At 45.4% G+C, this 27,977-nt stretch overlaps 1 protein-coding gene and 1 pseudogene across 1 annotated transcript; both read left to right on the top strand.

Moving 5' to 3' along the window:
* LOC126006972 (C->U-editing enzyme APOBEC-1-like) lies at window positions 1-27,771 on the top strand. Its single transcript, XM_049772507.1, has 6 exons — window positions 1-439; window positions 1,608-1,755; window positions 23,804-24,198; window positions 25,513-25,631; window positions 26,800-26,920; window positions 27,764-27,771. The coding sequence occupies exons 1-6, from the start codon at window positions 1-3 to the stop codon at window positions 27,769-27,771; spliced, it is 1,230 nt and encodes a 409-aa protein (XP_049628464.1).
* Window positions 14,704-15,149, top strand: LOC126006656 (60S ribosomal protein L26-like; annotated as a pseudogene).
* Window positions 27,772-27,977: the final 206 nt, after the last annotated feature.

The following is a 27,977-nucleotide window of genomic DNA, read 5'->3' as shown; positions in this document are numbered from 1 at the left end:
ATGATTGCAAATAAGTGCCCATGGGTGTGGTTTTTCTATTTCAGGAGAAAAATTGAACCCTGGGAATTTGAAAATTTCTTTGATCCCAGACAAATCCCTACAGAGACCTGTCTGCTCTACGAAATCAAGTGGAATAGCGGCAGAATCTGGAAGCACACAGCCAGAAACACCAAACAGCATGTCGAAATCAACTTCTTAGAGAAGCTGAAAAAAGAGAGGCGTTTGTTCCCCTGGACCAGTTGCTCCATCACCTGGTACCTGTCCTGGAGTCCCTGCTGGGAATGTGCAAAGGTTATTGAGGAGTTTTTGACTCAGCACCCAAGAATAACTCTCATCATCTATGTCGCACGACTTTATTTGCACATGAAGAAATGGAACCGGCGAGGACTTCAGGACCTCTTTCACAGAGGGGTGATCATCAAGGTTATGAGCCAGCCAGGTAAAAGAAGAAGCAAAGAATATTTGGTGTTTATGAGATTGTAAAGGGCAGGACGGGGGCTTTATTTCAAGAAAGGAGATTGGTGATCTCAGATGGGACAATCAAAAGTAAGAGTCCATATTAATAGGAGAAATTCAAGGAAACCATCAAGCTATTGGCTTGGAGAATCATATATAGCGCCAGGGATCAAACTGAGGTCAGCCACAAGCTAGGCAAGTTCCCTACCTGTTCTACTATGTCTTCCACCTCTGTACCTCTATACCTGGTCACTAAGATGGATCTCAACCATCTTCAGTTGAGATGCTATTAGGGGTGTACTGTAGGGCGAGCATTCTGGGAGTGTTTAGCCATCTCTAGCCAGAAAACGGGAGTGGGTCTGAAGTCACAGTAGAGTGAATAAAATGTTTGCCTTGCAAGCAGCTGAGCCAGGTTTGATCCTTGGCACTTAATATGGTCCTCTGAGCTCACCAGATGCAATTCCTGAATACAGAGCCAATGCCCAGTAATTCCTAAGCACAGCCAGTTGTGGCTCCAAAACTAATAGAGACAGATATAATTATAGATGTACACATATAGAGACCAGACAGAGAAATAGCAGACAGTAAGGCATTTGCATGTAGCCAACCTGGGTTTGATGTTTAGCACAGCATACGGTTTCCTAAGCACTGCCAGAAGTGATTCCTGACCACAGGCTAAGAGTAGCACAGGAGCACCAAAAATAACGTAATAATCAGGAGCCGGAGAGATGGCATGGAGGTAAGGTGTTTGCCTTACATGCGGAAGGATGGTGGTTCGAATCCCGGCATCCTATATGGTCCCCCAAACCTGCCAGGAGCGATTTCTGAGAGTAGACCCAGAGTAATCCCTGGGCGCTGCTGGGTGTGACCCCCCCAAAAAAATAAAGCAATAATTAAAAAATAATAGGGGTTTAGAGAGATACCATAGTGGGCAGAGCATTTACCTGCCTTACATGCAGCAGACCTGGATTTGATCCTCGGCATCTCATCTTTGGCCCTTGAGCCTGCCAGGAGTTATTTCTGAGTACCTTAGTTGGCAGTAACATAAACCAGTACCTTACCCAATGTATTATCTCTCCGGGCCCAGGTGGGGTTCTCAAAATAAACTTCCATTGTATTCATAGAATGAAATGGACGGTGTTTTTCCTTAGAGTATAAGTACTGCTGGCGTTATTTTGTGGACAACTTGCCTGAAGAAGAATATCGTTACCCAAGATACCCTCCTCTGTCTATGGCACTCTATGCGTTGGAACTCCTCTTCATCATTGCAGTAAGTGACCTTCCAAGAAGCCTCCTTCTGTAAACTTCATTCCTGTTCATTTGATGCATACATCCCTCACCATCTTTTCTGCATATTTTTGTTTTGTTTTGTTTTGGGGCCACACCCAGCAGTGCTCACAGCTTACTCCTGACTCTGCACTCAGAAACCACTGGTGGGATTCAGGGGACCAAACTGGGTGCTGGAGATGAAACTCACTTGGCTGCTCAAATTTTATAATAGTTGTTGGCAAGACACATGGTCTCTGCTGATTGCATATTTTTCTTCTCCCAATACTGGTGCTGTCATTGTATTCGAAGGTACATGTGCCCATTTGTATTTACTTGAAGTCAAGAGGTGATTTTTTTTTTTTAAATCTGTGCTCAGAAATCACTCCTGGCAGTCACAGGGGACAATATGGGATGGTGGGATTCAAACCACCGTCCATCCTGGATCCGCTGCTTGCAAGGCAAACACCTACCATTGTGTCTCTCCAGCTCTGATCTTTTTATTTTTGTTTTTGGGTTTTGGCCCAGATGGGCTAAGGGATTATCCCTGGCTTTGAGCTCAGGAGTCACTCCTTTTTTTTTTTCCCTATTTATTTATTTATTTATTTATTGGTTTTTGGGTCACACCCGGCGGTGCTCAGGGGTTACTCCTGGCTGTCTGCTCAGAAATAGCTCCTGGCAGGCACAGGGGACCATATGGGACACCGGGATTCGAACCAACCACCTTAGGTCCTGGATCGGCTGCTTGCAAGGCTAGCACCACTGTGCTATCTCTCCGGGCCCTCTATTTATTTTTAAACTATTTATTTTATTGATTGATCGATTGATTTTTGGGCCACACCCAGCAGTGCTCAGGGGTTACTCCTGACTCTGCACTCAGAAATCGCCCCTGGTCGGGCCCGGAGAGATAGCACAGCAGCGTTTGCCTTGCAAGCAGCCATCCAGGACCAAAGGTGGTTGGTTCGAATCCTAGTGTCCCATATGGTCCCCCGTGCCTGCCAGGAGCTATTTCTGAGCAGACAGCCAGGAGTGACCCCTGAGCAATGCCAGGTGTGGCCCAAAAACCAAAAAAAAAAAAAAGAAAAATAGAAATCACCCCTGGCAGGCTGGGGGACTATATGGGATGCTGAGAATCGAACTGGGTCCCTCCCGGATCAGCCACATACAAGGCAAATGCCATACCACTGTGCTATCTCAGGCCCCTCAGGAGTCATGCCTAGCAGTGTGTGTGGACCATATGAGATGCCAGGATCAAAAACCAGGCTGGCAGCATGCAAGGCAAACTCCCTACCTGTTCTGCTATCAATCCAGCCCCAGCAGAGGTCTTCTTTTTTTTTTCTTTTGTTTTTTGGGTCACACCGGCCGTGTTCAGGGGTTACTCCTCCTGGCTCTATACTCAGAAATCGCTCTTAGCTCGGGGGACCATATGGGATGCCGGGATTTGAAACCACTGTCTTTTTGCATGCAAGGCAAACGCTTTATTACCTCCAAGCTATCTCTCTGCCCCCCCCCCTTTTTTGAGGGGGGCCCACACCTGGTGACGCACAGGAGTTACTCCTGACTATGCTCCCAGAAATTGATCATGACTTTGGGGACCACATGGGACGCCAGGAGATCAAACCACGGTCCATACTAGGTTAGCGTGTGCAAAGCAAACAGCCTACCACTTGCACCACTGCTCTGGCCCCAAGCAGTGGTATTCTAAGAATAAATGGGTGGGGGTGTTCTGGGTCACTCCTAGCAGCACTCAGGGGTTATTCCAGACTCTACGCTCAGGAATCTCCCCTGGCAGGCTCTGGAGACCATATCGATACCGGGGATCGAACCCAGGCACAGACTGTGTCAGCAGCATGCAAGGCAAATGCCCTACTGCTGTGCTATCTCTCTGGCCCCCTAAAGACAATTTGTTTATACTGTTGGGGAGGGATCCAAACCTAGCAGTGCTCTGGGCTTATTAAGCTGGGCTCAAAGGATCACATGGAGTACTGGGAGAATCAAACCTGAGCCAGCACATGCAAAGCAAGTGTCCTACCCAATGTACTACCTTCCAGGACCTATTTTAAAATTTTATTTATGGAAATAATTGTATTAAGAAAAATAACCTGGTGTCAGAGTGATAGCACAGAGGGTAGGGCAAATTTGCCTTGCTCAGAGATCAGTCCTGGTGGGCTCGTGGGTGAGGGGGGTATATGAGATGCCACAGGTCAAACCCACATGAAGGCAAGAAAGGTCTGTTGTATGCCCTACCCACTGAACTAGCTCTCTGGCCCCAGTTAAATCACATTTTTAAACTAACCTTACTTCTTTTTTTGCACCAGGATCTTCCTCCTTGTCTCCGGATTTATAAAGAAACACAAGAATTTGATTTGATTTCACCAAAACTCTCATTATTATAGGATTCCTACCTGGAGTAGTAACTACAGCATTCTGAGATGTTTTTTTCTGCAACCTGAAAATAAACAAAATGATCGATATCTATACTGTTTCATGACAGAATGTTGTTGGGGTCAGAAAGATAATATGCCAGGTAGGGCACATGCCTTAAACACAGTCAACTAAGTTTGATCCCCAGCATTCTATAAGGTCCCCTGAACACTGCTAAGAGTGATTCCTGGGAGCAGAGCCAGGAGAAACCACCAAACACTGCCAAGTGTGGGCCCAAAAACAAAAACAAAAAGCAAACAAAAATCAAAAAGACTGGACATTGATGACCTGCTAAAAGAGAAATGAAGAGGCCGGACATATAGCACAGTAGTAAGGTAAACACATGGCCTTACACACGGCCGACCCAGCATGGATCCAGGTTTGATTCTTAACATTCCATGTGGTTCCCCGAACCTGGCAGGAGTGCAGAGTCAGGAGTAACCACTGAGTGCTGGCATGGTGGCCCAAAAACTAAAACAAAAAATGTAGAGAAATGGAGTTTGAGTGGTGGTACAGCAGTAGGGCATTTGCCTTGCACACAGCTGACTCAGGACGAACTGCAGTTTGAACCCCAGCATCCCATATGGTCCCCCAAGCCAGGAGCGATTTTTTTTGTTTGTTTTGTTTTGGTTTTTGGGTCACACCTAGCAGCGCTCAGAGGTTACTCCTGGCTCAATGCTCAGAAATCGTTCCTGGCAAGCTCAGGAGACCATATGGGATTCTGGGATTCGAACCACCGTACTTCTGCATGCAAGGCAAATGCCTACCTCCATGCTATCTCTCTGGCCCTAGGAGCGATTTCTGAATGCATAGCCGGGAGTAACCCCTGAGTGTCAAAATGAGAGAGAGAGAGAGAGAGAGAGAGAGAGAGAGAGAGAGAGAGAGAGAGAGAGGGAGGGAGGGAGAGAAAGGGAGAGAGAGGGAGGGAGGGAGAGAAAGGGAGAGAGAGGGAGGGAGGGAGAGAGAGAGACTGAAAGTTAGGGGAAATAGAAACAAGAAGAAAGAAAACTTATGACAAGGGCATTCTGAGACAGCAATGCTTTGATACATTTGGGGACCAGTTTTTAATTTTTTAATTTTTTTTGGGGGGGCACACCCAGCAGCACCAAAGTTTATGAGCTTACTCCTGGCTCTGTGCTCATAAATTGCTCCTGGCAGGCCGGTGGGATCATATAGGATGCCGGGATTCAAACCACAGTTCTTCTGCATGCAAGGCAAACACCCTACCACTGTGCTATCTCTCTAGCCTTAGCATTTTGGTTATTATAACCTAAAGGAAAGCAAAAACAGGAGAAAAGCATAGCTGGAAGGGCACTTGCACCTCGACCAGTCAGTGTTCGATCCCCGGCACCACCTATGATTCCCCAGCCCAGTAGAGTACTTTTCACTTATTCAGAGCAAGGAGGAAGCTCTGAGCACAACAAGGTGTGTTTCCCCAAAACTGGCAAACAAACAAAAAATGATAAAGACTCAAGTTTTAGGAAGTTTTGTGGGGCTTTTGTTTGTTTTTTGTTTGCTTTTGGTGAAGCAAGATAGTTTCTATTTAGAAAGATGTAAGGGGAAAGAGAAGATCTGCGCTCCCCAGAGGAGACAGGCTTTTCCAAGTGAAAGTAAGCAAGCAAAGAGAATAGAGACAAAGGAGATGCTTGTTCAAGGGAGGACCTGGGTCTCAGAATCCAGATTTTAGAAACTCTTGCATAGTGATTGGTTTGTGAATTAATTGCTTTTCTGCCCCCTGCCGGTTCAAAGGTGTAAGAGCAACTCTAAGTTTCTTCCTAGCTAAGAGAAGACTCAGGAGGCATATTCTAGTCTTCCCCAGAAAACAGCACATTGGGGACTGGAGCGATAGCACAGCGGTAGGGCATTTGTCTTGCAAGCGGACAACATGGGACAGACCCGGGTTCAATTCTTGGCATACCATATGGTCCTGTGAGCCTGCCAGGACTATTTCTGTGTGCAAAGCCAGGAAGTAGCCCCTAAAGCACAGCCAACTGTGGCAATAATAATAATAATAATAATAATAATAATAATAATAATAATAATAATAAAATTTAAAAAGGAGGGGCCGGAGCAATGGTGCAAGCAGTAGGGCTTCTGCCTAGTACATGCCAACCTAGGACGGACTATGGTTCCATCCCCCAACGTCTCATTTGGTCCCCCAAGCCAGGAGCGATTTCTGAGCGCATAGCCAGGGGTAACCCCTGAGAGTCACCCGGTGTGGTCCAAAAACCAAAAAAAAGGAAATAAATAAAAGACTGGACATTGATGACCCACTAAAGGTCAAGTTTCATTCTCCTCCTTTTTGTTTTCCTCACAAAGATGATGCTGAGGGGGCTAGGGAGATAGCACAGCGGTAGAGCGTTTGCCTTGCAAGCAGCCGACCCAGGACCAAGGGTTGTTCGAATCCCAGGGTACCATATGATCCCCTGTGCCTACCAGGAGTGATTTCTGAGCAGATAGCCAGGAGTAACCCTGAGTGCCGCCGGGTGTGGCTAAACCCCCCCCCAAAATGATGCTGAAAACCAAGAAGGAATCTCCCACCCTTTCCAAAGCTGAAAGCAGGGCTGTACAGGGGTTACAGGACTTGCCTTGCAGTGACAGACCTGGATTAAATTCCCAACATATGTTCCCCTGCCCCCTTCCCCTTTCTCCTAGAGCCACTCTGAGCTCAGATCCAAGAATAACCCTTGAGCATCAATAGGTGGGCTTATTAAAAAATACAAAATCCTAGGGGCCGGGCGGTGGCGCTGGAGGTAAGGTGCCTGCCTTGCCTGCGCTAGCCTAGGACGGACCGCGGTTCGATCCCCCGGCGTCCCATATGGTCCCCCAAGAAGCCAGGAGCAACTTCTGAGCGCATAGCCAGGAGTAACCCCTGAGCGTCACAGGGTGTGGCCCAAAAACCAAAAAAAAAAAAAAAAAAAAATACAAAATCCCAAATCTGAAACAACATCAAAATTAACAACACCATCAAAAGATAGGGGGGAGGAGATGAACACACATTTCCTCAAAAAAGACGTAAAGACAGCCACCAGGTAAGAGAAAAGGTATCGCATTATCACTGATTGGGGCTGGAGAGATAGCATGGAGGTAAGGCCTTTGCCTTTCATGCAGAAGGTCTGGTTCGAATCCCGGCATCCCATATGGTCCCCCAAGCCTGCCAGGAGCAATTTCTGAGCATGGAGCCAGGAGTGGCCCTCGAGTGCTGCCGGTTGTGACACCCCCCCCCCCCAAAAAAAATCAGTATCACTGATTACCAGGGAAACTCAAGTCAAAAGGACAATAGGCTATCACTTCACCCCCAAAGAATAGTTTATTGGAAAAAGACTAGAAGCAATTAGTTTTGGTGGAAAAGGAATTCTCCTTCACTGCTGGGGAGACTGTTGTCTGGGTCAGATTCATTTTTTTTTTTCTTTTTGGTCACACCTGGCGGTGCTCAGGAATTATTTCTGGCTCTATAGCTCAAAAATTTCTCTTGGCAGATTGAGTAGAACTTTTGGCACTATAAGGAAGACTCTATCCTAGGCTTTGGCCACTCATTACAGAAGACTGATTACAACAATGATGGAACAGAACTTCTAGAATAGTAAAGACTCTATCCTAGACCTTTCACTGGTCCGATGACCAGTGCAAATACCAAAATCTCTAGCTACAGAGCCCTGATTTTCTCATCCACAACTGAGTGGAAAGTTTCCTGGCACCACAAAAAAGACCTTGGGGTGTGATAATGAGCATGTACAGAGCCAGTAGTTTTCCCATGACAGTATGATTCTGGGGCAGAAAAACCCTGAATCTCCTTAGGCCAAGGGAATTCACCAATACTTACTGTGCCTAAGCAAAAAAAAAAAAAAAAAGAGGGGTACAAAACCTTGTGCTATCTCTTAGGAGGAGATATTTCCTTTTTTTCTCTTCTTTTTTTTTTTTTTTTTTTTTTTTTGGTTTTTGGGCCACACCCAGCGGTGCTCAGGGGTTATTCCTGGCTGTCTGCTCAGAAATAGCTCCTGGCAGGCACGGCGGACCATATGGGACACCGGGACCAACCTTTGGTCCTGGATTGGCCGTTTGCAAGGCAAACGCCACTGTGCTATCTCTCCAGGCCCGCCAATCTCTCTTATACTAACCATTGTGGGGAAAGGTTGGGTCTGCCCCACTTCCTCTGGAAATTGTGAGGAAGAAATACAACTGTACTATATTCCCTATAGACTTGGGGGGCGGGAAAGGGTCTGGACCACATCCCCTAGAAGTTTGTGGTGGAGAAATAGGGTCTGTACTGCATCCCCTAGAAATTTATCATAGAGGGAATTTGGGTGATAGGCTTACAGATCTGCCCTCTGATTCGGCTGTTAGTCTCTTGTATAAGATCAAAATCTTCAGGTGTAATATTTGAAAGTTCCTCTACATTTTCCATAATATCAAGATATTTTCTGTGATAAGTCAGAGTTTTCCACCCACAGTTTCTTTATCTTCTAATTTTTTTTATCTTTTAATTTTTATAATTTAATACAACAATCAAAATCAATATAAAAATTCCCATCAATGGGGCCGGAGCGATAGCACAGCAGTAGGGTATTTGCCTTGCAAATCAAACTAGGACAGATGCCCCGGCGTTCCATACGGTCCTCCGAGGCAGGAGCAATTTCTGAGCACATAGCCAGGAGTCATCCCTGAGTGTCACTGGGTGTGACCCAAAACAAAAACAAAAACAAAATTTCCATCAAATAAGTTATAATATCTGTATTTTCCATATTCCTAGTCCTATCTCCAAAACAACTAGAGACAAGCTCACAAACCCAAAATGGCAAAACCCATCCAAAAAGTCATGAAATCATCTCACCAGTTCCAGCTGAATCCGTTAAGGGTGCTGTTATATGAATAAAGTCCTCAGGTTCAAAAGCCAGAAGAGAAACACAGGTCTGGAATCGAATGGCTGTCTGGAAAATAATTCACACTAAGCAGGGGAGAAGGGCAGGAGGGAAACAAGGGACTTTGGTGGTAGGAAATGTGCACTGGTGAAGGGTGTTGGACATTGTAGGACTGAAATTCAATCATGAACAACTTTTGTACTTGTATCTCACTGTGATTTTGTTAAAGAATTAATTTTTAAAACTATTAAAAATTAATTAATTACAAAAAAAACAAGCCTGGAAATTCCATTATATAAAACATAGGCTACGGTGGACTGGAGAAATATAGTACAGCAGGTAAGGTACAGCATGAGCCCAACTTGGATTCCATTCTGCACATCCCATATGACCCCCAAGTACCATCAGACATAATTCCTGAATGCAGAGCCAGGAGTAACCCCTGAGCATTACTAGGTGTGACACTAACTAACTAACCAACTAACCAACCAACTAACTAACTAACTAACTAACTAACTAACTAACTAACTAACTAACTAACTAACTAACTAACTAACTAACAATACGTGGGCCCCAGCCCTTAGCGTTCTCTCCTCTCCCCAGTCCAGAGTATTTCTTCACCACAGTTCTCAAGACTTAAGGTTCATGTAAGACCCGAATGCAGGCACTTACATACTTGCAGCCGCCCCCATCACCACTAGGGGTCTCCTCTCTCTTCGTCTCCTCTCTTCTTCCCTCTCTTCTCTCCCTCCCTCTCTCTCTTCCTCTCTCTTCTCAATAAATAAATAAAGGGCCGGAGTGGTTGCACAGTGGTTTGCCTTGCATGCGGCTTACCCAGGACAGAGGCCGGTTCAATCCCCGGCATCCTAGGCCCAGGGGGCTTTGGTTCTCATAATAATTTCTAGGGGCCTGAGAGAACACAGTGGATTGGTGTTTGCCTTGCATTCGGCTGACCCAAGACAGACCCAGGTTCAATTCCCAGCATCCCATATGGTCCCCTGAGCCTGCCTGGACGATTTCTTAGTGCAGAGCCAGGAGTAATCTCTGAGCGCCGCTGGTTGCTCCCCCCCACCCCACCCCCCCAAAAAAAAAAACAGAAAAGAAAAGAAAGAAAAGAGAAGAACCGCTGGGTGTGCCCTCCCCCCCCCAAAAAAAGAAAAGAAAAGAAAAGAAAAGAAAAGAGAAAGAGAAGATCCTGGGTCTGAGCGATAGGGAGAGCATTTGCCCTGCACATGACCAACCAGGTTCTATACCCAGCGTCCCAAATGGTCTTCTGAGCTGCCAAGAATAATTTCTGAGCACAGAGCCAGAAGTAATCCCTGAGCCTGGCCTGTGTGAGTCAAAAACAAACAAAAATTTAAATAAAAATTAAAGCTAACGCCTAAACTTTTGTTCTATCTCTCTGATCCAGTGGCTTTTTCTTCCTTTGTTTGGTTATTATTTGAAGGGGAATAGTGGAATCCTCAGGCCCCAACTCCATGGGGGGATTGGGGAAAGCAGGTCTGGAAGCAATACCAGCACAGAAAATAATCCACACAAGGTTAAGGAGATAAAACAGGTTCAGGAACTTCCAACCCAGGCTATCTGCAAGCAGGCAAAATGTACCAGCAAGTAGCCAGCAAGCTGTAGGACTGAAACCGGAAGTCTCTCTGGCTCCAGGTCTTTAATAGGAAGAGTAGGACCACCCCAGGGGTGGAAAACAGATAGGGGTAGGGGACCATTCCAGAGGCAATTCTTACTCAAGTGGTACAAGCACACACAAAGAAAAAATATACTGAATAAAGTAAAAATGGGGGTGGAGTATGGTAGTATGCTGGGGCTTATTCCTGGCTCTGTACTAGGGGATTCCTGGTTCTCAGGGGACCGTTTAGGATGCTGGGAATCAAACCTACATCAGCCAAGTGCAAAATAAACAAACCTTACCCACTGTATTATTCCTTCATCTCCTTTTTCTTTTGATTTGGTATTAGGTTGGGGGCACTCCCCTGTGTTACTCAAGGATGCTGCTGTCTCTGTTCTCTGAGTCACTTCTGGCTGTGCTGGGAGTAGAAATGGGTATTCAGTGCTGGAACTTGAACTTGGGCTTTCTGCACCCAAGCATGTGCTCAGCACTTTGAATTAACTTGCAGGTCAGGTATTTCCTTTTTTCGATGTTGTGTGTGCGATGGGTGTTTTGTTTTTTTCTTTTTGTGTGTGTGTGTGTGTGTGTTTTTTTGGGGGGGCCACACCCAACAGTGCTCAGGGGTTTGTTTTGTTTTTGTTTTGGGGGCACACCTAGCAGTGCTCAAGGGTTACTTCTGGCTCAGCACTCAGAAATTACTCCTGGCCGGCTTGGGGAACCATATGGGATGCTGGGGTGTGGGGAGCTGAGGCCTAGTAAGTCTCTAGCTGATGCCTGAAGCCTAATAATCTCTAGCAGTCTCTCAAGGGGCCTGAACAAGGATATAGCCTGCCTTGACTAGGGTCAATCTAAAAGGCTACGTGAGGCATTGTGATAAGCCAAGGGGAACACTGAGGCCAGTAACCTTGAGAGAAAAACATATTTTAGATAGGGCATATTCTAGACACATCCAAGCCAAAGGGAACACTGACCCAGTAGCCTTGGGAGAAAAACATATTTTAGAAGACAGAACATATTCTAGACACATCCAGTAGGTTGGGAGAAGCGATATTTGTTATTTATGTAGCCAGGTGCTAGGGGGAGTTAGTTATGTTAGGGGATTCATTACTTATTATGTTGCTAGACGACTTGAGGAATCTTAGGGAAAAAAACTAATGCTGTTATCTGTGTAACCACAAGCCTTGAGAAGTAGCTCAAACAAAGTATTTTGCTCTACACTTTTTTTACTGCTCTTTGTTTGCCCCCCCACCCCGCCATGAAGGATATGTAATGATCTACCCTCTTTTCAATAAACGGAAGCTAACTGATTCTCACTAGTTTTCCCATTTCCTTTGTCTGTGTGTGTTCTTTGTTTGTATGTTTGAAACTCATATTTCCTCCTAGAAATTAACCCACGTTTGTCGTTTCCCTGCAGGGGCAAGGGAGCCCACACTGGGGATCAAAGTCCTCCTGTAAGGCAAAAGCCTTCCCTGCTATGCTATCCCTTAGATCGAGATATTTCCTTTTTTGAAGCTTACAAAAGCAGGAAGGGGATGTGTGTGGAAGCGGGGCTAGGGGAGGAGATGAAGAGCATGTGGCAATATCTTGAACTTTTTTTTTTTTTTTTTGGTTTTTGGGTCACACTCGGCAGTGCTCAAGGGTTCCTCCTAGCTCTATGCTCACAAATCGCTCCTAGCAGGCTCGGGGGACCATATGGGATGCTGGGATTCAAACCACCGTAACTCTGTATGCAAGGCAAATGCTTTACCTACATGCTATCTCTCCAGTCCCTATCCTGAACTTTCTAAAATGGGAGATTGGGGACCGGAATGGTGGCACAAGCTGTAAGGCGTCAGCTTTGTGCGTGCTAGCCTAGAACAGACTGCTGTTCGATCCCCCTGTGTCCCATATGGTCCCCCAAGCCAGGAGCTATTTCTGAGCACATAACCAGGAGTAACCCCTGAACGTCACTGGGAGTGGCCCCAAAACCTAAAATAAAATAAAATAAAATAAAATAAAATAAAATAAAATAAAATGAAATAAAATGAGAGATTGTTGCAGGCTAGCTGAGTCAGGCAGCACTGAGGGGGGCTTCAGGGTTATTTGATAGGAGGATGGGAGCAAGAAGTGGGCAAAGAGTGGGTACTCAGAGACCAAACATACTCAAGAGTGTTGGAACTGAGTCCGATTTATTGCTTCATATTTAAGCAAAAGGTTATCAATAGTAGGAAATCGCATGCATACATTAAGTGTAACATATTTTTTGCTATAGAGTAAACATTACGTGTCAGCATAATCATTAGAGTCATCTAAACATTACAAATATATTGTAAATTCTTTGTAATCAGTTTTATTTACCATCAAAAGACATCCGAAAAGTACTTATTTATTTCCTTTTGGATATGATTCTGTTTTTGTTTGTTTTTTTGTTTTTGGGCCACACCCAGTGACGCTCAGGGGTTATTCTTGGCTCAGAAATGGGCCCTGGCATCAGAAATTGTCCCTAGCATCAGAAATCGTCCCTGACATGGGGGACTATATGGGACCCCAGGGGATCCAACTGCGGTGCGTCCTAGGTTAGCGCATGCAAGGCAGACGCCTTACTGCTTGTGCCACCACTCCAGGCCCTGGATATGATTCTTGGTAGTCAACAGAAATAAAAAAAAATACTTATTCTTGGGGCCGGAGAGATAGCATGGAGGTAAGGCGTTTGCCTTGCATGCTGAAGGTTGGTGTTTCGAATCCCGGCATCGCATAGGGTCCCCTGAGCCTGCCAGGAGTGATTTCTGAGTGTAGAGCCAGGCATAACCCCTGAGTGCTGCTGGGTGTGACCCAAAAACAAAACAAAACAAAAAATCTTATTCTTTCTTTTTTTTGGGGGGCTGTCAACCCAGCAGCGCTCAGGGGTTACTCCTGGCTCTACACTCAAAAATCGCTCCTGGCAGGCTCGGGGGACAATATGGGATGCCAGGATTCAAACCACTGTCTTTCTGCATGCAAGACAAATGCCCTACTTCTACGCTATCTTTTCAGCCTCTTATTCTTTTTTCTTAAATATGATTTGCTAGTCAACTGTTAATCTACGAAGAATAATTCCATTGTCCATTTAATATTTACCAAAAAGCTATTGTGAGAAAAAAGCAGATGTAATTAAAAGACCAAACACGGGGCCGGAGAGATAGCATGGAGGTAAGGCGTTTGCCTTTCATGCAGGAGGTCATCGGTTCGAATCCCAGCGTCCCATATGGTCCCCTGTGCCTGCCAGGAACAATTTCTGAGCCTGGAGCCAGGAATAATCCCTGAGCACTGCCGGGTGTGACCCAAAAACCAAAAAAATAAAAAAATAAATAAAAGACCAAACACACATGTAGCCTACACAATACTTTTGGGGGATCACACCTGCAGCGCTCAGGGATTACTCCTAGCTTTATGCTCAGAAATCGCTTCTGGCAGGCTTGGGGACCATATGGGATGTCGGGATTCAAACCACCATCCTTCTACATGAAAGGCAAACACCCTACCTCCATGCTATCTCTCTGGACCCTCAATTGTGTTTTGTAATCTACCTAGAAAAGAAATCTATATATGGCTCTGAGGCCCCTGAACAATCTTTTTTTTTTTTTTTTTTTTTTTTTTGGGTCACACCCGGCAGTGCTCAGGAGTTATTCCTGGCTCCAGGCTCAGAAATTGCTCCTGGCAGGCACGGGGGACCATATGGGATGCCGGGATTCGAACCGATGACCTCCTGCATGAAAGGCAAACGCCTTACCTCCATGCTATCTCTCCGGTCCCATGCCCCTGAACAATCTTAGCATAACTATTGTTATATTCAGCTTCAGAGTCAACTTGTTTGTTTTTGTTTTTTGAGTCACATCCGGCAGCACTCAGGGGTTACTTCTAGCTCTATACTCAGAAATCGCTCCTGGCAGGCTCAGGGAACCATATGAGATGCCTGGATTCGAATCACCATCCTTCTGCATGCAAGGCAAATGCCTTACCTCCATGCTATCTCTCTGGCCTCTAGCCTACACAATATTAAATAACTAACTAAAAAATATTATTACTCTCTTCCCTTTGGGGGCCGCCATGGTAGTAGCGGTAGCCAAAATGAAATTCAACCCTTTTGTGACTTCTGACCAGAGCAAGTACCACAAAAGGCATTTCAATGCACTTTCCCACATTCTCAAAAAGATTATGTCTTCTCCTCTTCCCAAAGAGCTGAGACAGAAGTACAAGGTGCAATCCAGGCCCATCTGTAAGGACGATGAGGTGCAAATGGTGGGAAGCCATATAAAGGTCAGCAAATTGGCAAAGTAGTCTAAGTTTATAGGAAGAAATATGTCATCTAAATTGAACAAGTCCAGCAGAAGGAAGCAAATGGCACAACTGTCCATGTCGGCATTCACCCCAGTAAGGTGGTTATCACTAGACTAAAACTGGATGAAGATGGCAAAAAGATTTTTAAATGCAAAGCCAAATTTCGACAAGTAGGAAAGGAACAGGGCAAATATAAAGAAGAATCTAATGAGAAGATGCAGGAATAAAGTTCATTTTATATATAACTTGATTAAAAGCTATAAAATGAAAAAATATTATTACTGATTCGAGACTGGAGCAATAGCACAGTGGTAAGGCATTTGCCTTGCATACAGCCAACACAGGATGGACTCTGATTCAAATCCCAGCATCCTATATGGTCCCTGAGCCTGTCAGGAGTGACTTCTGAGCACAGAGCCAGGAGTAACCCCTGAGTGCCATTGGGTGTGACCCAAAAAAACAAACAAAAAAATATCACTGATTCTACCAGCTGAGGAAAATATTATTGTAGATTATTACTTAGAGTAAGTAAAGTATGTTTCAACCATTCTTGCTTGTTTTGTTTTGTTTTCAGGCCACACCTGATCACACTCAGAGGTTACTCCTGGCTATGCACTCAGAAATCGCTCCTGGCTGGGGGGACCATATGGGACACCGAAGGATCGAACCAGAGTCAGTCCTAGGCTAGCATGGGCAAGGCAGACACCTTACTGCTTGTGCCACTGCTCCGGCCCCAGCAATTCTGATTTTAATGCAAGGGACAAAGGCACACAATTTGTTTTTATTATGTACTCAGCACTGTTAATTCTCTTTATACATTAATGTTTAGTAAGTTCATGGTTGCTATCCTGCCAAATTCTTTTTTTTTTTTTTTTTTTTTTTTTTTTTTGTTTTTGGGCCACACCCGGTGACGCTCAGGGGTTACTCCTGGCTATGCGCTCAGAAGTCGCTCCTGGCTTGGGGACCATATGGGACGCCGGGGGATCGAACCGCGGTCCGTCTCCTAGGCTAGCGCAGGTAAGGCTTACCTTACCTCCAGCGCCACCGCCCGGCCCTATCCTGCCAAATTCTAACCTAAGGCACAACTGGCCTTTTCTCAGCAGTGTCTACCAGGACTGCATCCCCATTGTCAGGAGAGAGGCTGAGTCTCCACCACAGTAGTTCTATTGGAATCCATCCATCATGCCTGTAGGCTGGGGTCTATGGCAAGAGATCACCAAATGCCAGTACACAAATTACCTACGAAGGGGCCGGAGAGATAGCACAGCAGTAGGGCGTTTGCCTTGCAACCAGCTAACCCAGGACCAAAGGTGGTTCAAATCCCGGCATCACACGCTTCCCCATGCCTGCCAGGAGTGATTTCTGAGCACAAAGCCAGGAGTAACCCCTGAGTGCAGTTGCATGTGGCCCAAAAGCCACAAATAAATAAATAAATAAAATAAATATTACCTAAGAATTCGGAATCCTGGGGCTGGAAAGACAGCACAGCACTTGGGCATTTGCCTTGTATGCAGACAATCCAGGACAGATGGTGATTCGAATCCCATATGGTCCCCTGTGCCTGCCAGGTGCGATTTCTGAGCACAGAGCCACTGGGTGTGACCCAAAAATCAAATCAAAACAAAACAAAACAAAGGTACTTGCCTTGTTTACGGCTCACCTTGGTTTACATTTCCAGCACTGAATATGATCTTCAAGAGCACTGCCAAGGTTCATTCCTAGTACAGATTCAGAAGTAGCTCATGAATTCCCTTAGATATGGTTCCAACCACCGCCAGCTTGCAATAAAATAAACAAAAAACAACAACAAACAACAATAAAGAAATCTGGTTGGGAGAAATAGCATGGAAGTAGGGGGGTTTGCCTTGCATGCAGAAGGAAGGTGCTTCGAAACGGCATCCCACATGGTCTTCTGAGCTTCCTAGGAGCGATTTCCGAGTGTAGAGCTAGAAGTAACCCCTGAGTGCTGCTGGGTGTGACCCTCCCAAAACAACAGCAACAACAACAACAACAACAACAAACCCAAAAGAAAGAAAAGGAAAAAGAATCAGAATCCTTTTTGGATTTTGTATCTAAAAGTGATGTGCTCCCACCCCCACTTTTTATTTTCTTTAAATAAAGGCTAAAGTTAAACTGACCTACATTCCTTATTATTTTTTGTTGGTTTGTTTGGAGGGGGCTAAAGCTGACAGTGCTCAGAGCTTACTCCTTGTTCTTTTTTTTTTTTTTTTTTTTTTTGTGGTTTTTGGGTCACACCCGGCAGTGCTCAGGGGTTACTCCTGGCTCCATGCTCAGAAATTGCTCCTGGCAGGCACAGGGGACCATATGGGACGCTGGGATTCGAACCGATGACCTCTTGCATGAAAGGCAAACGCTTTACCTCCATGCTATCTCTCCAGCCCCCTTACTCCTTGTTCTGTACTCAGTGAAAACTCTTTGTTATCTTCGGGAGATCACACCTGGCAGCCCTCTGGGATTACTCCTGGCTTTATGCTCAGATTGCTCCTGGCAGGCTTGGGGGACCATATGGAATGCTGGGATTTGAACCACCAGCCTTCTGCATGCAAGGCAAATGTCCTACCTCCATGCCATCTCTCCAGCCCCTGGTCCTCCCCTTTCTGAAGGAATTTAAGGCAAAGGGAAAACTTAGAGGAAGTTATAAAATGATTGAACAAAAGCCAAGGGACCAGGCTACAATGTCTTCACCAGGTATTGATGAGAATCTTCCTGCTCAATCTCCAGTATCCCATATGAAACCCCAAGCATAGCTAGAAGTGACCTGGGTCATCCCCAAATGTGACACAAACACACACAAAAACTAAATTTTCTGGGCCCGGAGAGATAGCACAATGGCATTTGCCTTGCAAGCAGTCGATCCAGGACCAAAGGTGGTTGGTTCGAATCCCGGTGTCCCATAGGGTCCCCCGTGCCTGCCAGGAGCTATTTCTGAGCAGACAGCCAGGAGTAAACCCTGAGCACCGCCGGGTGTGGCCCAAAAATCAAAAAAAAAAAAAAAAAAAAAAAGAAAGAAAGAAATAGGGTGGTGCTGGAGAGATAGATAGGGTGTTTGCCTTACAGGTGGCCGAATGAAGTTCAATCCTGGCATGGTATATGGTTTCTTGAACCACCATGAGTGAATCCTGAGTACACAGTCAAGAGTAAGCCTTGGGCTGGAGAGATAGCATGGAAGTAGTGCGTTTGCCTTGCATGCAAAAGGACGGTGGTTTGAACCCAGGCATCCCATATGGTCCCTGAGCATGCCAGGAGTGATTTCTGAGCATAGAGTCAGGAGTAACCCCTGAGCACAGCCGGGTGTGATCCAACAACAACAACAACAAAGAGTAAGCCTTGATGTGGCCCAAAGGAAAAGAAAAGGATGCTGAATCCAGAGTCACCAGAAAGAAATTCGGAATTAGTTACTGGGTCCTCAATGAGACACTATAGGTTTCATGTCATTTGAACCATAAACTTTCTTCATTGACCAGCTGATACCAATTCCTGTAGCAACTGCCTCCCGATTGACTGTCAACTTACACAGGCTAGCATTAAGAAACTTCCTGAAACTCAGGCCTGAGTCACTTCTGGATAAAGCACAAACAGTGGTGTCACAGAATAAGCAAATCATGATACCGCAGGAACTTTGGCATAATATATATCACTGGGGAACATAACCAGTGTTTGAGGAGCACTATGGCTTCAGGTGGAGGTAGGCTCTGTTGGGTGTTGTGTGTGTGTGTGTGTGTGTGTGTGTGTGTGTGTGTGTGTGTGTGTGCTGTGTGCAAAAATCCCATTTGTTCCTTTGTTCTGAGAGATAATTTCCAACTTTCCTGTTTATTACTGTTGTGTATGTAAATATTTTGGGGGATTACTATGTTACTCACCCTAAACTGATTGGTGATTGTGCCCTACCCTAGAGTGTGACCTGGCATTTTGCCCCCACCCTAGGGTAGTACCTGATTCTGCTTCCACCATTGGTTGGTATCTGATCCCACCATTGGGTGGTACCTGACTCTGGGGGAGAAAAACAAGGGTCTGTGGAAGGCCGAGGCTTTTTTGCTGGAACTGAAGCTGAGTCTTTGGACTTCAGTCTTGTCCACCAAATAAAGCTAATATTTCCATGAGCCTGACTGTCTGCGAGCTGTTTACCCACCGTTTCACCTCAGAACCGTGGGTTAGACAGGGTGGTAGACGCGTGCTCCGAGCTGGAAGAGAAAGGCCTCATCCTCCATCCCACCATCAGTCAACCTCTTCAGGGGCTGACTTGCAACAATTACTATATTAATATTCTTCTAAAAACATTATTTCATATAATATTAACATTGTTATAATTATTGCTCATACCACTCTTCAATAAGAATCTTGTTTGGTGATTTTTGCAGGAGTGTTTGGGGACACACCCTGTGATATTCAGGGGTTGTTCCTGGCAGGAATTGGGGAATTGCCTGGCATGCGGGAAAAGAATCTGGGTAGGCCACATATAAAGCAAGTGTCCTATCTGCTGTACTATCGCTCTGGTGCCACACAATAATTTTGATGGGGCCAAACTGACAGCACAGCAGGTAGCATGTTTGCCTTACACCTGGCTGGTGAAACCAGGCAGACCTGAATTCTATCCTTGGCATCTTATATGATCCTACAAGCCTGCCAGGAATAATTTCTGAAGTAACCCCTGAGCACCACCGGGTATGACACCCCCCCAAAAAATAATTTTTATTGGGCCTGGAGAGATAGCACAGCAGTGTTTGCCTTGCAAACAGCCAATCCAGGATCAAAAGTGGTTGGTTCCAATCCCGGTGTCCCGACTGGTCCCCCGTGCCTGCCAGGAGCTATTTCTGAGCAAACAGCCAGGAGTAACCCCTGAGCACCACTGGGTGTGGCCCAAAAACCAAAAAAAAAAAAAAAAAAAAGAATTTTTATCAAATACTACTAAATCAATGTTGTTTCATCATAAAACCTTGAACAGTACCAGTGTTAAAATAGCTGTGTAAGGCACTAGAGTTATAATATAGCTGGGAGGACATTTGCCTTGCTTGTGGCCAACCCTGATTATTCCTGGCATTCCATATAGTCCCTCAAGCCTGTCAGTAGTGATCCTCTTAATGCAGATCCTCTTTTTTTTTTTTTGGTTTTTGGGCCACACCCGTTTGACGCTCAGGGGTTACTCCTGGCTATGTGCTCAGAAATCGCCCCTGGCTTGGGGGGGACCACTTGGGACGCCGGGGGATCGAACCACGGTCCTTCCTTGGCTAGCGCTTGCAAGGCAGACACCTTACCTCCAGCGCCACCTACCCGGCCCAATGCAGATCCTCTTAATGCAGAACAACACTAGGCATGGTGGCAGGAGTGGGAGGCGAGAAATGTCATCAAAGCAAACAATCAATCAGAATGAAAAGGATCTAAACGTGGATTACAGACAGTTCTGTGACTTCACACTAGAGACAATTTATGGGACAGGAAGATGCTACAGTACATTTCACTGAGAGGCTGATGATTTTCTGAGGGAGGTGAAACTCGAGATAGAATCTAAGAGAAGGTTGGGGCCAGAGAGATAGCATGGAGGCAGGGCATTTGCCTTGCATGCAGTGGTTCAAATCCCGGCATTCCATATGGTCCCCCGAGCCTGCCAGGAGCGATTTCTGAGCATGGAGCCAGGAGGAACCCCTGAGCACTGCTGGGTGTGACCCCCCCCAAAGAAAAATGAATCTAAAAGAAGGCTGAGTTTGGATTAACTAAGAAAGGAGGAGATTAGGGTTGCTTGACCAAGTATGTGAGAGAGGTTATGCTCTAGGTTTACTCCTGGCTCCACACTCAGGCATCATTCCTGGTAGGTGCAAAGAACCATATGGGATGATGGGGCTTGAACCCCGCTCTGGCCCCTACTCTTGCTTTACTTGATGAAATGTGTTGGTTACTCAAAAAAGAATTTTTTTGGAGTGACCCTCAGGGGTTACTCTTGGCTATGCACTCAGAGATCTCTCCTGGCTCCGGGGACCATATGGGATGACAGGGATCGAACCCAGGTTCGTCCTGGATCAGCCATATACAAGGCAAATGCCCTACCACTGTGCTATTGCTCACACACCCAGAAAATAATTCTTTTAATTCCCTTCCGTACATGGTTTACTGGTTTAGAAGAACATTTTTCCTTAGTATTGCGATGTAGTATTGAGATGTTATTTGACACATTCATTTTATGGTCAACAGGTTCCTCAGCTGCGGATCCTACCTTGAGGTGAGAATAATATTCCCAGCTTACTCTTCAAGCCATTGTTCTTTCCTGAACGTATACTCTGTCTCTGCATCATTCTTTGCTTGCTTACTTTCCTTAGGAGCATGTCTTCTCTTTTGAAAATGTATTTCCCTCCTTCTCCTCTCCTGCACTCAAGTTTTTCTAACTTCCAGCCAATAAAAACTATCTTACTTCACTAAAAAAAAGGGGGGGGGGCGGTGAGGTGGTGGCGCTAGAGGTAAGGTGTCTGCTTTGTAAGTGCTAGCCAAGGAAGGACCGCGGTTCAATCCCCCAGCGTCCCATATAGTCTCCCCAAGCCAGGGGCAATTTCTGAGCGCTTAGCCAGGAGTAACCACTGAGCATCAAACAGGTGTGGCCCCAAAAACAAAAAAAAAAAAATGATGCTTCTTGATCTTTGGATATAAGAACAAGAATAATTCTGAATAGTTCTGGGCCCAGATTACACCAAAAGGATATAAAGCTTATCTACAGGACATTTAATTCAATCAAGAAAATAGATGAGGGGCCGGGCGGTGGCGCTGAAGGTAAGGTGCCTGCCTTGCCTGCGCTAGCCTTGGACGGACCGCGGTTCGATCCCCCGGTGTCCCATATGGTCCCCCAAGCCAGGAGCAACTTCTGAGCACATAGCCAGGAGTAACCCCTGAGCGTTACTGGGTGTGGCCCAAAACCCCCCCAAAAAAAAAAGAAAATAGATGAACTTAAAATGTGTAGACTTGGGCCAGAGAGATAGCATGGAGGTAAGGCATTTGCTTTACATCCAGAAGGATGGTGGTTCGAATCCCGGCATTTCATATGGTCCCTTGAGCCTGCCAGGAGTGATTTCTGAGCATTGAGCCAGGAGTAACCCCTGAGCGCTGCTGGGTTTGACCCAAAAACAAAAACAAAAACAAACAAACAAAAAAAGAAGTGTAGCAGATGGGTTTGTAGAAAGTAGGATAACCATAATAACCATAAAGGATTAATAAACCAAGCCAGTCAGGAGAGAGTCATGGAGTCAATGTGTTTCTCGCCTCATCATATCTCTGCCTGAGCTGCCAAAACCAAACTGCTCTTTCTTTATTCTCCTAGAACAAAATCCACCAGGATGGGGCAAGGTAGAGTGATTCAGGTGGGCTTTTGCATATCAAAAGGACTAGGTTTTAAAAAGAGGAAGATGGGGAATGCTTTTGTTTTGGGTTAATAGCTGGTATCATTTTACTGCAGTCTCATTAGATTTGATCCCCAGCATCCAATATAGTCCCCAAACCCCACCAAAAGTGATTCTTGAGCACAGCACCAGGAATAATCCCTGAGTATCACTAGATGCGAACCAAAAAAATAATAAAATTAAATAAGATTAAAAAATAAAAAGTGTCCCGGGCTGGAGAGATAGCCTGGAGGTAAGGCGTTTGCCTTGCATGCAAAAGGTTGGTGGTTCAAATCCCAGCATCCCATATGGTCCCCAGAGCCTGCCAGGAGCGAATTTTGAGCCTGGAGCCAGGAGTGACCCCTGAGTGCTGCCGGGTGTGGCCCTGCTGGGTGTGACCCCCCCAAAAAAAGAAATATCCTTTTGGGGCCCAGAGAGATAGCACAGCGGCATTTGCCTTGCAAGCAGCCGATCCAGGACCAAAGGTGGTTGGTTCGAATCCTGGTGTCCCATATGGTCCCCCGTGCCTGCCAGGAGCTATTTCTGAGCAGACAGCCAGGAGTAACCCCTGAGCACTGCCGGGTGTGGCCCAAAAAACAAAAAACAAAACAAAACAAAACAAAAAAAAATATATATATATATATAAATTAAAAGTGTAGGGGCCGGCGAGGTGGCGCTAGAGGTAAGGTGTCTGCCTTGAAAGCGTTAACCAAGGAAAGGACCTCGGTTGGATCCCCCGGCATCCCATATCCCAAGCCAGGGGCAATTTCTGAGCACTTAGCCAGGTGTAACCCCTGAACACCAAACAGGTGTGGCCCGAAAAACCAAAAAATAAATAAATAAATAAATAAATAAATAAATAAATAAATAAATAAATAAATAAATAAATAAAAAAGCATAGACCTTCAGAAAGTACTGTAGGGCCCGGAACACACTTCTGACCCAGGACCGGCCAGGATTCAATCCCCCGCGTCCCACATGATCCCCTGAGCCAGGAGCGATTTCTGAGCACAGAACCAGTAGTAACTCCTAAGTGTCACTGGATGTGGCCCCCCCAAAAAAAAAGAAAAGAAAAAATAAGTAGAGTGAGGAAGGTACTGCCTTGCAGGCAACAGATCCAGATTCAGTTGTGGTATCCCACATGGCTGCCAAGTCCACCAGGTGTGGTTCCTGAGCTCAGAGCCAAGAGTAAAGCCTGAGCACTACTAAGCCCCCCAATAAAAAGAAAAGAAAAAGAGGAGGATAAGGGCCGGAGTGGTGGCACAAGTGGTAGGATGTTTGCCTTGCACAAGGCTTACCTAGGACAGACCACGGTTCAATCCCCCAGTGTCCCATATGGTCCCACCAAGCCAGGGCAATTTCTGAGCATATAGGCAGGAGTAACCACTGAGTTTCACCAGGTGTTGCCAAAAACAAAAAAAAAAAAAAAGAGGAGGATAATGTGATTTGCAGAGTTCCACTATGATTGCAAATAAGCAACCATGCATGTGGTTTATCTGTTTCAGGAGAAAAATTGAACCCTTTGAGTTTATAAACTTTTTTGACCCAGGACAACTCCGTAAAGAGACCTGTCTGCTCTATGAAATCAAGTGGAATAGTGGCAAAATCTGGAAGCACACAGCCAGAAACACCTCTCAGCATGCCGAAATCAACTTCCTAGAGAATTTGACAACAGAGAGGCATTTGCCCCCCTCGCTCCACTGCTCCATCACCTGGTTCCTGTCCTGGAGTCCCTGCTGGGAATGTGCAAAGGCTATTAGGGAGTTTTTGACTCAGTTCCCGCGAGTGACTCTCATCATTTTTGTTGCACGACTTTATTGGCACACGAATGAACGGAACAGGCAAGGACTCCGGGACCTCATTAACAGAGGGGTGATCATCAAGGTTATGAGCCAGCCAGGTAAAGGAAGAAGCAAAGAATATGTGGTGTTTATGAGGTTGTAAAGGGCAGGACGGGTGATTCCAGATGGGACAGTCCAAAGTAAGAGTCCATATTAATAGGAGAAATTCAAGGAAACCATCAAGCTATTGGCTCGGAAAATCATATATGGCACCAGGGTGTTCCCTGGGGTCAGCCACAAGCTAGGCAAGTGCCCTACCTCTTCTACACTCTCTTGATGGTTTTTCTTTTTCTTTCTTTCTTTCTTTCTTTCTTTGTTCTTTGGGTCTCACCTGGCAGTGCTTAGGGCTTACTCCTGGCTCTATGCTCAGAAATCACCCCTGGCAGGCTCAGGAAACCATATGGGATGTCAGGATTTGAACCACCAACCTTCTGCATGAGAGGCAAATGCCTTACCTTCATGCTATCTCTCTGACCCCTGATGGATTTTCTATACCTGGCCACTATGATGGATCTCAACCATCTTCAGTTGAGATGCTATTTTAGGGGTGCACTGTAGGAGGAGAATTCTGGGAGTGTTTAGCCATCTCTAGCCAAAAAAAAAAAGGGGGGGTTGGGCTGAAGACTTAGAGTGGATAAAATGTTTGCCTTGCAGGCTGCTAACCCACCAGGTTTGATCCTTCGCACCCAATATGGTCCTCTGAGATCGCCAGAAGTGATTCCTGAATACAGAATCAATGCTCAGTAATTCCTAAGCACAGTCAGTCCTGCTCCAAAACTAATAAAGAGAGATATAAATATAGATATACACATATAGTGAGCAGACAGAGAAATAGCAGACAGTAAGGCACTTCCATGCAGCCAACCTGGGTTTGATGTTTAGCACAGCATACAGTTTTCCAAGCACTGCCAGAAGTGATCTCTGACCACAGGCTAGGAGTAGCACCAGTGCACGGAAAATAAAGCGATAATTAAAAATAATAGGAGGCCAGAGGGACACCCCAGTGGGCAGAGCATTTGCCTTGCATGCTGCAGAACTGGATTTGACCCTCGGCATCTCATCCCAGTCCCTGAGCCTGCCAGGACTATTTTCTGAGTACCTTGGTTGACAGTATCAAAAACAAGTACCTTATCCACTGTACTCTTTCCGGCCACACTCTCTCTTTTTTTTGTGGGGGAGAGTGGCTACCCCTGGCAGTCTTCAGGGGTTACTCCTGACTGCACTCAGGAATCACTCCCCCTGGCTTAAGAGATCATATAGATGCTGGAGAAAGTATCCAGGTCAGCTGTGAGTAAGGCAAATCCCCTACCCACTGTACTATCTCTCTGGCCTCATCTGTTGTATTTATTGAAATGGTTGGTGTGTTTCCTTAGAGTATGAGTACTGCTGGAGGAATTTTGTGAGCTACCCCCTTGGGGGAGAACATCACTGCCCAAGATACCCATCTCTCCTTATGGAACTCTACGCACTGGAACTCCACTGTGTGATTCTAGTAAGTGACCTCTGGAAGGTCTTATGCCCAGTAGCCTTCTTCAGCCTTTTTTTTTTTTTTTTTTTTTTGCTTTTTGGGCCACACCCAGTAATGCTCAGGTGTTACTCCTGGTGCTCAGAAATCGCTTCTGGGGCCTGAGAGATAGCATAGAGGTAGGGCATTTGCCTTGCAATGCAGAAGGATGGTGGTTCGAATTCCGGCATCTCATATGGTCCCCTGAGCCTGTCAGGAGCAATTCCTGAGCACATAGCTACGAGTAACCCCTGAGCATCACCAGGTGTGAGAAAGAAAGAAAGAAAGAAAGAAAGAAAGAAAGAAGGAAGGAAGGAAGGAAGGAAGGAAGGAAGGAAGGAAGGAAGGAAGGAAGGAAGGAAGGAAGGAAGGAAGGAAGGAAGGAAGGAAGGAAGGAAGGAAGGAAGGAAGGAAGGAAGGAAGGAAGGAAGGAAGGAAGGAAGGAAGGAAGAAAGAAAGGAGAAAGAGAAAGAGAAAGAAAGAGAAAGAGAAAGAAAGAAAAAATGAAAGAAAAGAAAGAAAGAAAGGGGCCCAGAGAGATAGCACAGTGGCGTTTGCCTTGCAAGCAGCCGATCCAGGACCAAAGGTGGTTGGTTCGAATCCCGGTGTCCCATATGGTCCCCCGTGCCTGCCAGGAGCTATTTCTGAGCAGACAGCCAGGAGTAACCCCTGAGCACCGCCGGGTTTGGCCCAAAAACCAAAAAAAAAAAAAAAAAAAAAAGAAAGAAAGAAAGAAAGAATTCCCGGAAGGCTTGGGGGACCATATGGGATGCTGGGACTCAAACCTGGGTCCATCCCAGGTCTGCAGCATGTAAAGCAAATGTCCTACCACTGTGCTATCTCTCAGGCCCCTCATTGTCTTCTAATGACTGTTTTCATGTGTCATAAAAATAATTATTTGTTTGGTTGTTTTGTTCTGTTTTGGCTTGGTTTTTGGTTTTTGGGTCACACCTGGTGACACTCAGTAGTTACTTCTGGCTATGTGCTCAGAAATTGCTCCTGGCTCCAGGGACCATATGGAATACCAGGGATCGAACCCAGGTTCATCCTGGGTCAGCTGCTTGGAAGGCAAATGCCATATTGCTGTGCTATTGCTCTGGTCCCTCATAAAAGTAATTTGTATTAAGAAAAATGTCCTCATTTGTTTTTACTCCAGGGTCTGCCTTTCTGTTTCAAGATTCCAAGTGGACGGCAGAATCAACTCAATATTTCTAGTTTTGTGCCTCAAATGTGTCATTTCCAAAGGATTCCGCCTATTATTCTTTTTAAGATAGGATGCAACTTCCCACTTATACTCCAAAATGGAAAAATAATTAACATTTTATAAAGGAACAAACTTAAAACTTAAAATCTAAACTCCTAGGGGTCCCGGAGAGATAGCACAATGTGTAGGACATTTGCCTTGCACAAATTCAACCTCGGTTTAATCCCTGGCACCACATGTGATCCTTGAGCACTTCCAGAATGAATCTGAGCACAAAGTCAGGACTAAGGCCATAATATCATAGGTGTGCACCCAAAGAAAAACATAAAAAAGCAAAAGAAAAATGAAAACCGAACAAAAAACAACCTAAACTTGTTGACATAAATTATGGCAATTGTATATTTATTTCAGAAAACTGGCATCATAGGGAGGACAACATTGGTGGTGGGAATGACCCTGATTCAATGTACTATGTATCAAAAATATTACTGTGAAAGATTTGTAATCCAGAGTTGGAAGTTCTGTTTCACTCCCTAGCATAACCACCCGCCCACTGTCAATAGCATGGTTACTATTAGGTGTGGGCCCTCAAAATAAACTAAGTCAGTGACTATGTGGTTATTATCAGTGACAAATTCTCCAGGAACAATGAAAATGAAGTCAATAACTGTTCTGACTGGAAGACAGACAACTATACAGATTCAAACAAAAGAGAAATGGAAACTGAAAAGTTAGGGGAAATAGAAACTTAAGAAGAAAGCGAAACTTATGACAAGGCACTCTGAGAATGCAGAACTCTGATACATAAGGTGACCAGCATTTTCGTTAGTAAAACCTAAAGGAAAACATAGCCGGAAGGGCACTTGCACCTCGGCCAGTCTGAGTTCGATGACCAGCACCGCTTATGATCCCCCAGTCCAGTGAGTACTCCTCACTTTTTCAGAGCAAGGAGGAAGCCCTGAGCACACGGAGTGAGTTCCCCCAAAATTGTCAAACAAACAAAAAATGGCAGACTCAAGTTTTAGCAAGTTTTGTAGGGGCTTTTGTTTGTTTCTGTTTTGGGCGAAGCAAGATAGTTTCTATTGAAACTTTTCTAGAAAGATGTAAGGGAAGAGGAAAAGAGAAGGTCT

This window comes from Suncus etruscus, chromosome 4 (assembly GCF_024139225.1).
Source record: "Suncus etruscus isolate mSunEtr1 chromosome 4, mSunEtr1.pri.cur, whole genome shotgun sequence".
Lineage (NCBI taxonomy): Eukaryota > Metazoa > Chordata > Mammalia > Eulipotyphla > Soricidae > Suncus > Suncus etruscus.
The sequence above is the reverse complement of the archived record's forward strand: the minus strand, read 5'-3'. Positions and strand labels throughout refer to the sequence as shown.

Excerpts from the sequence above, each read along its gene's own strand:
- LOC126006972 (XM_049772507.1), top strand. The coding sequence starts at position 1 with ATGATTGCAAATAAGTGCCCATGGGTGTGGTTTTTCTATTTCAGGAGA. Across the intron at positions 1,756-23,803 it reads CTTCCAAGAAGCCTCCTTCT|GAGAAAAATTGAACCCTTTG; the intron begins GTAAACTTCATT and ends TATCTGTTTCAG. Across the intron at positions 24,199-25,512 it reads CAAGGTTATGAGCCAGCCAG|AGTATGAGTACTGCTGGAGG; the intron begins GTAAAGGAAGAA and ends GTGTTTCCTTAG.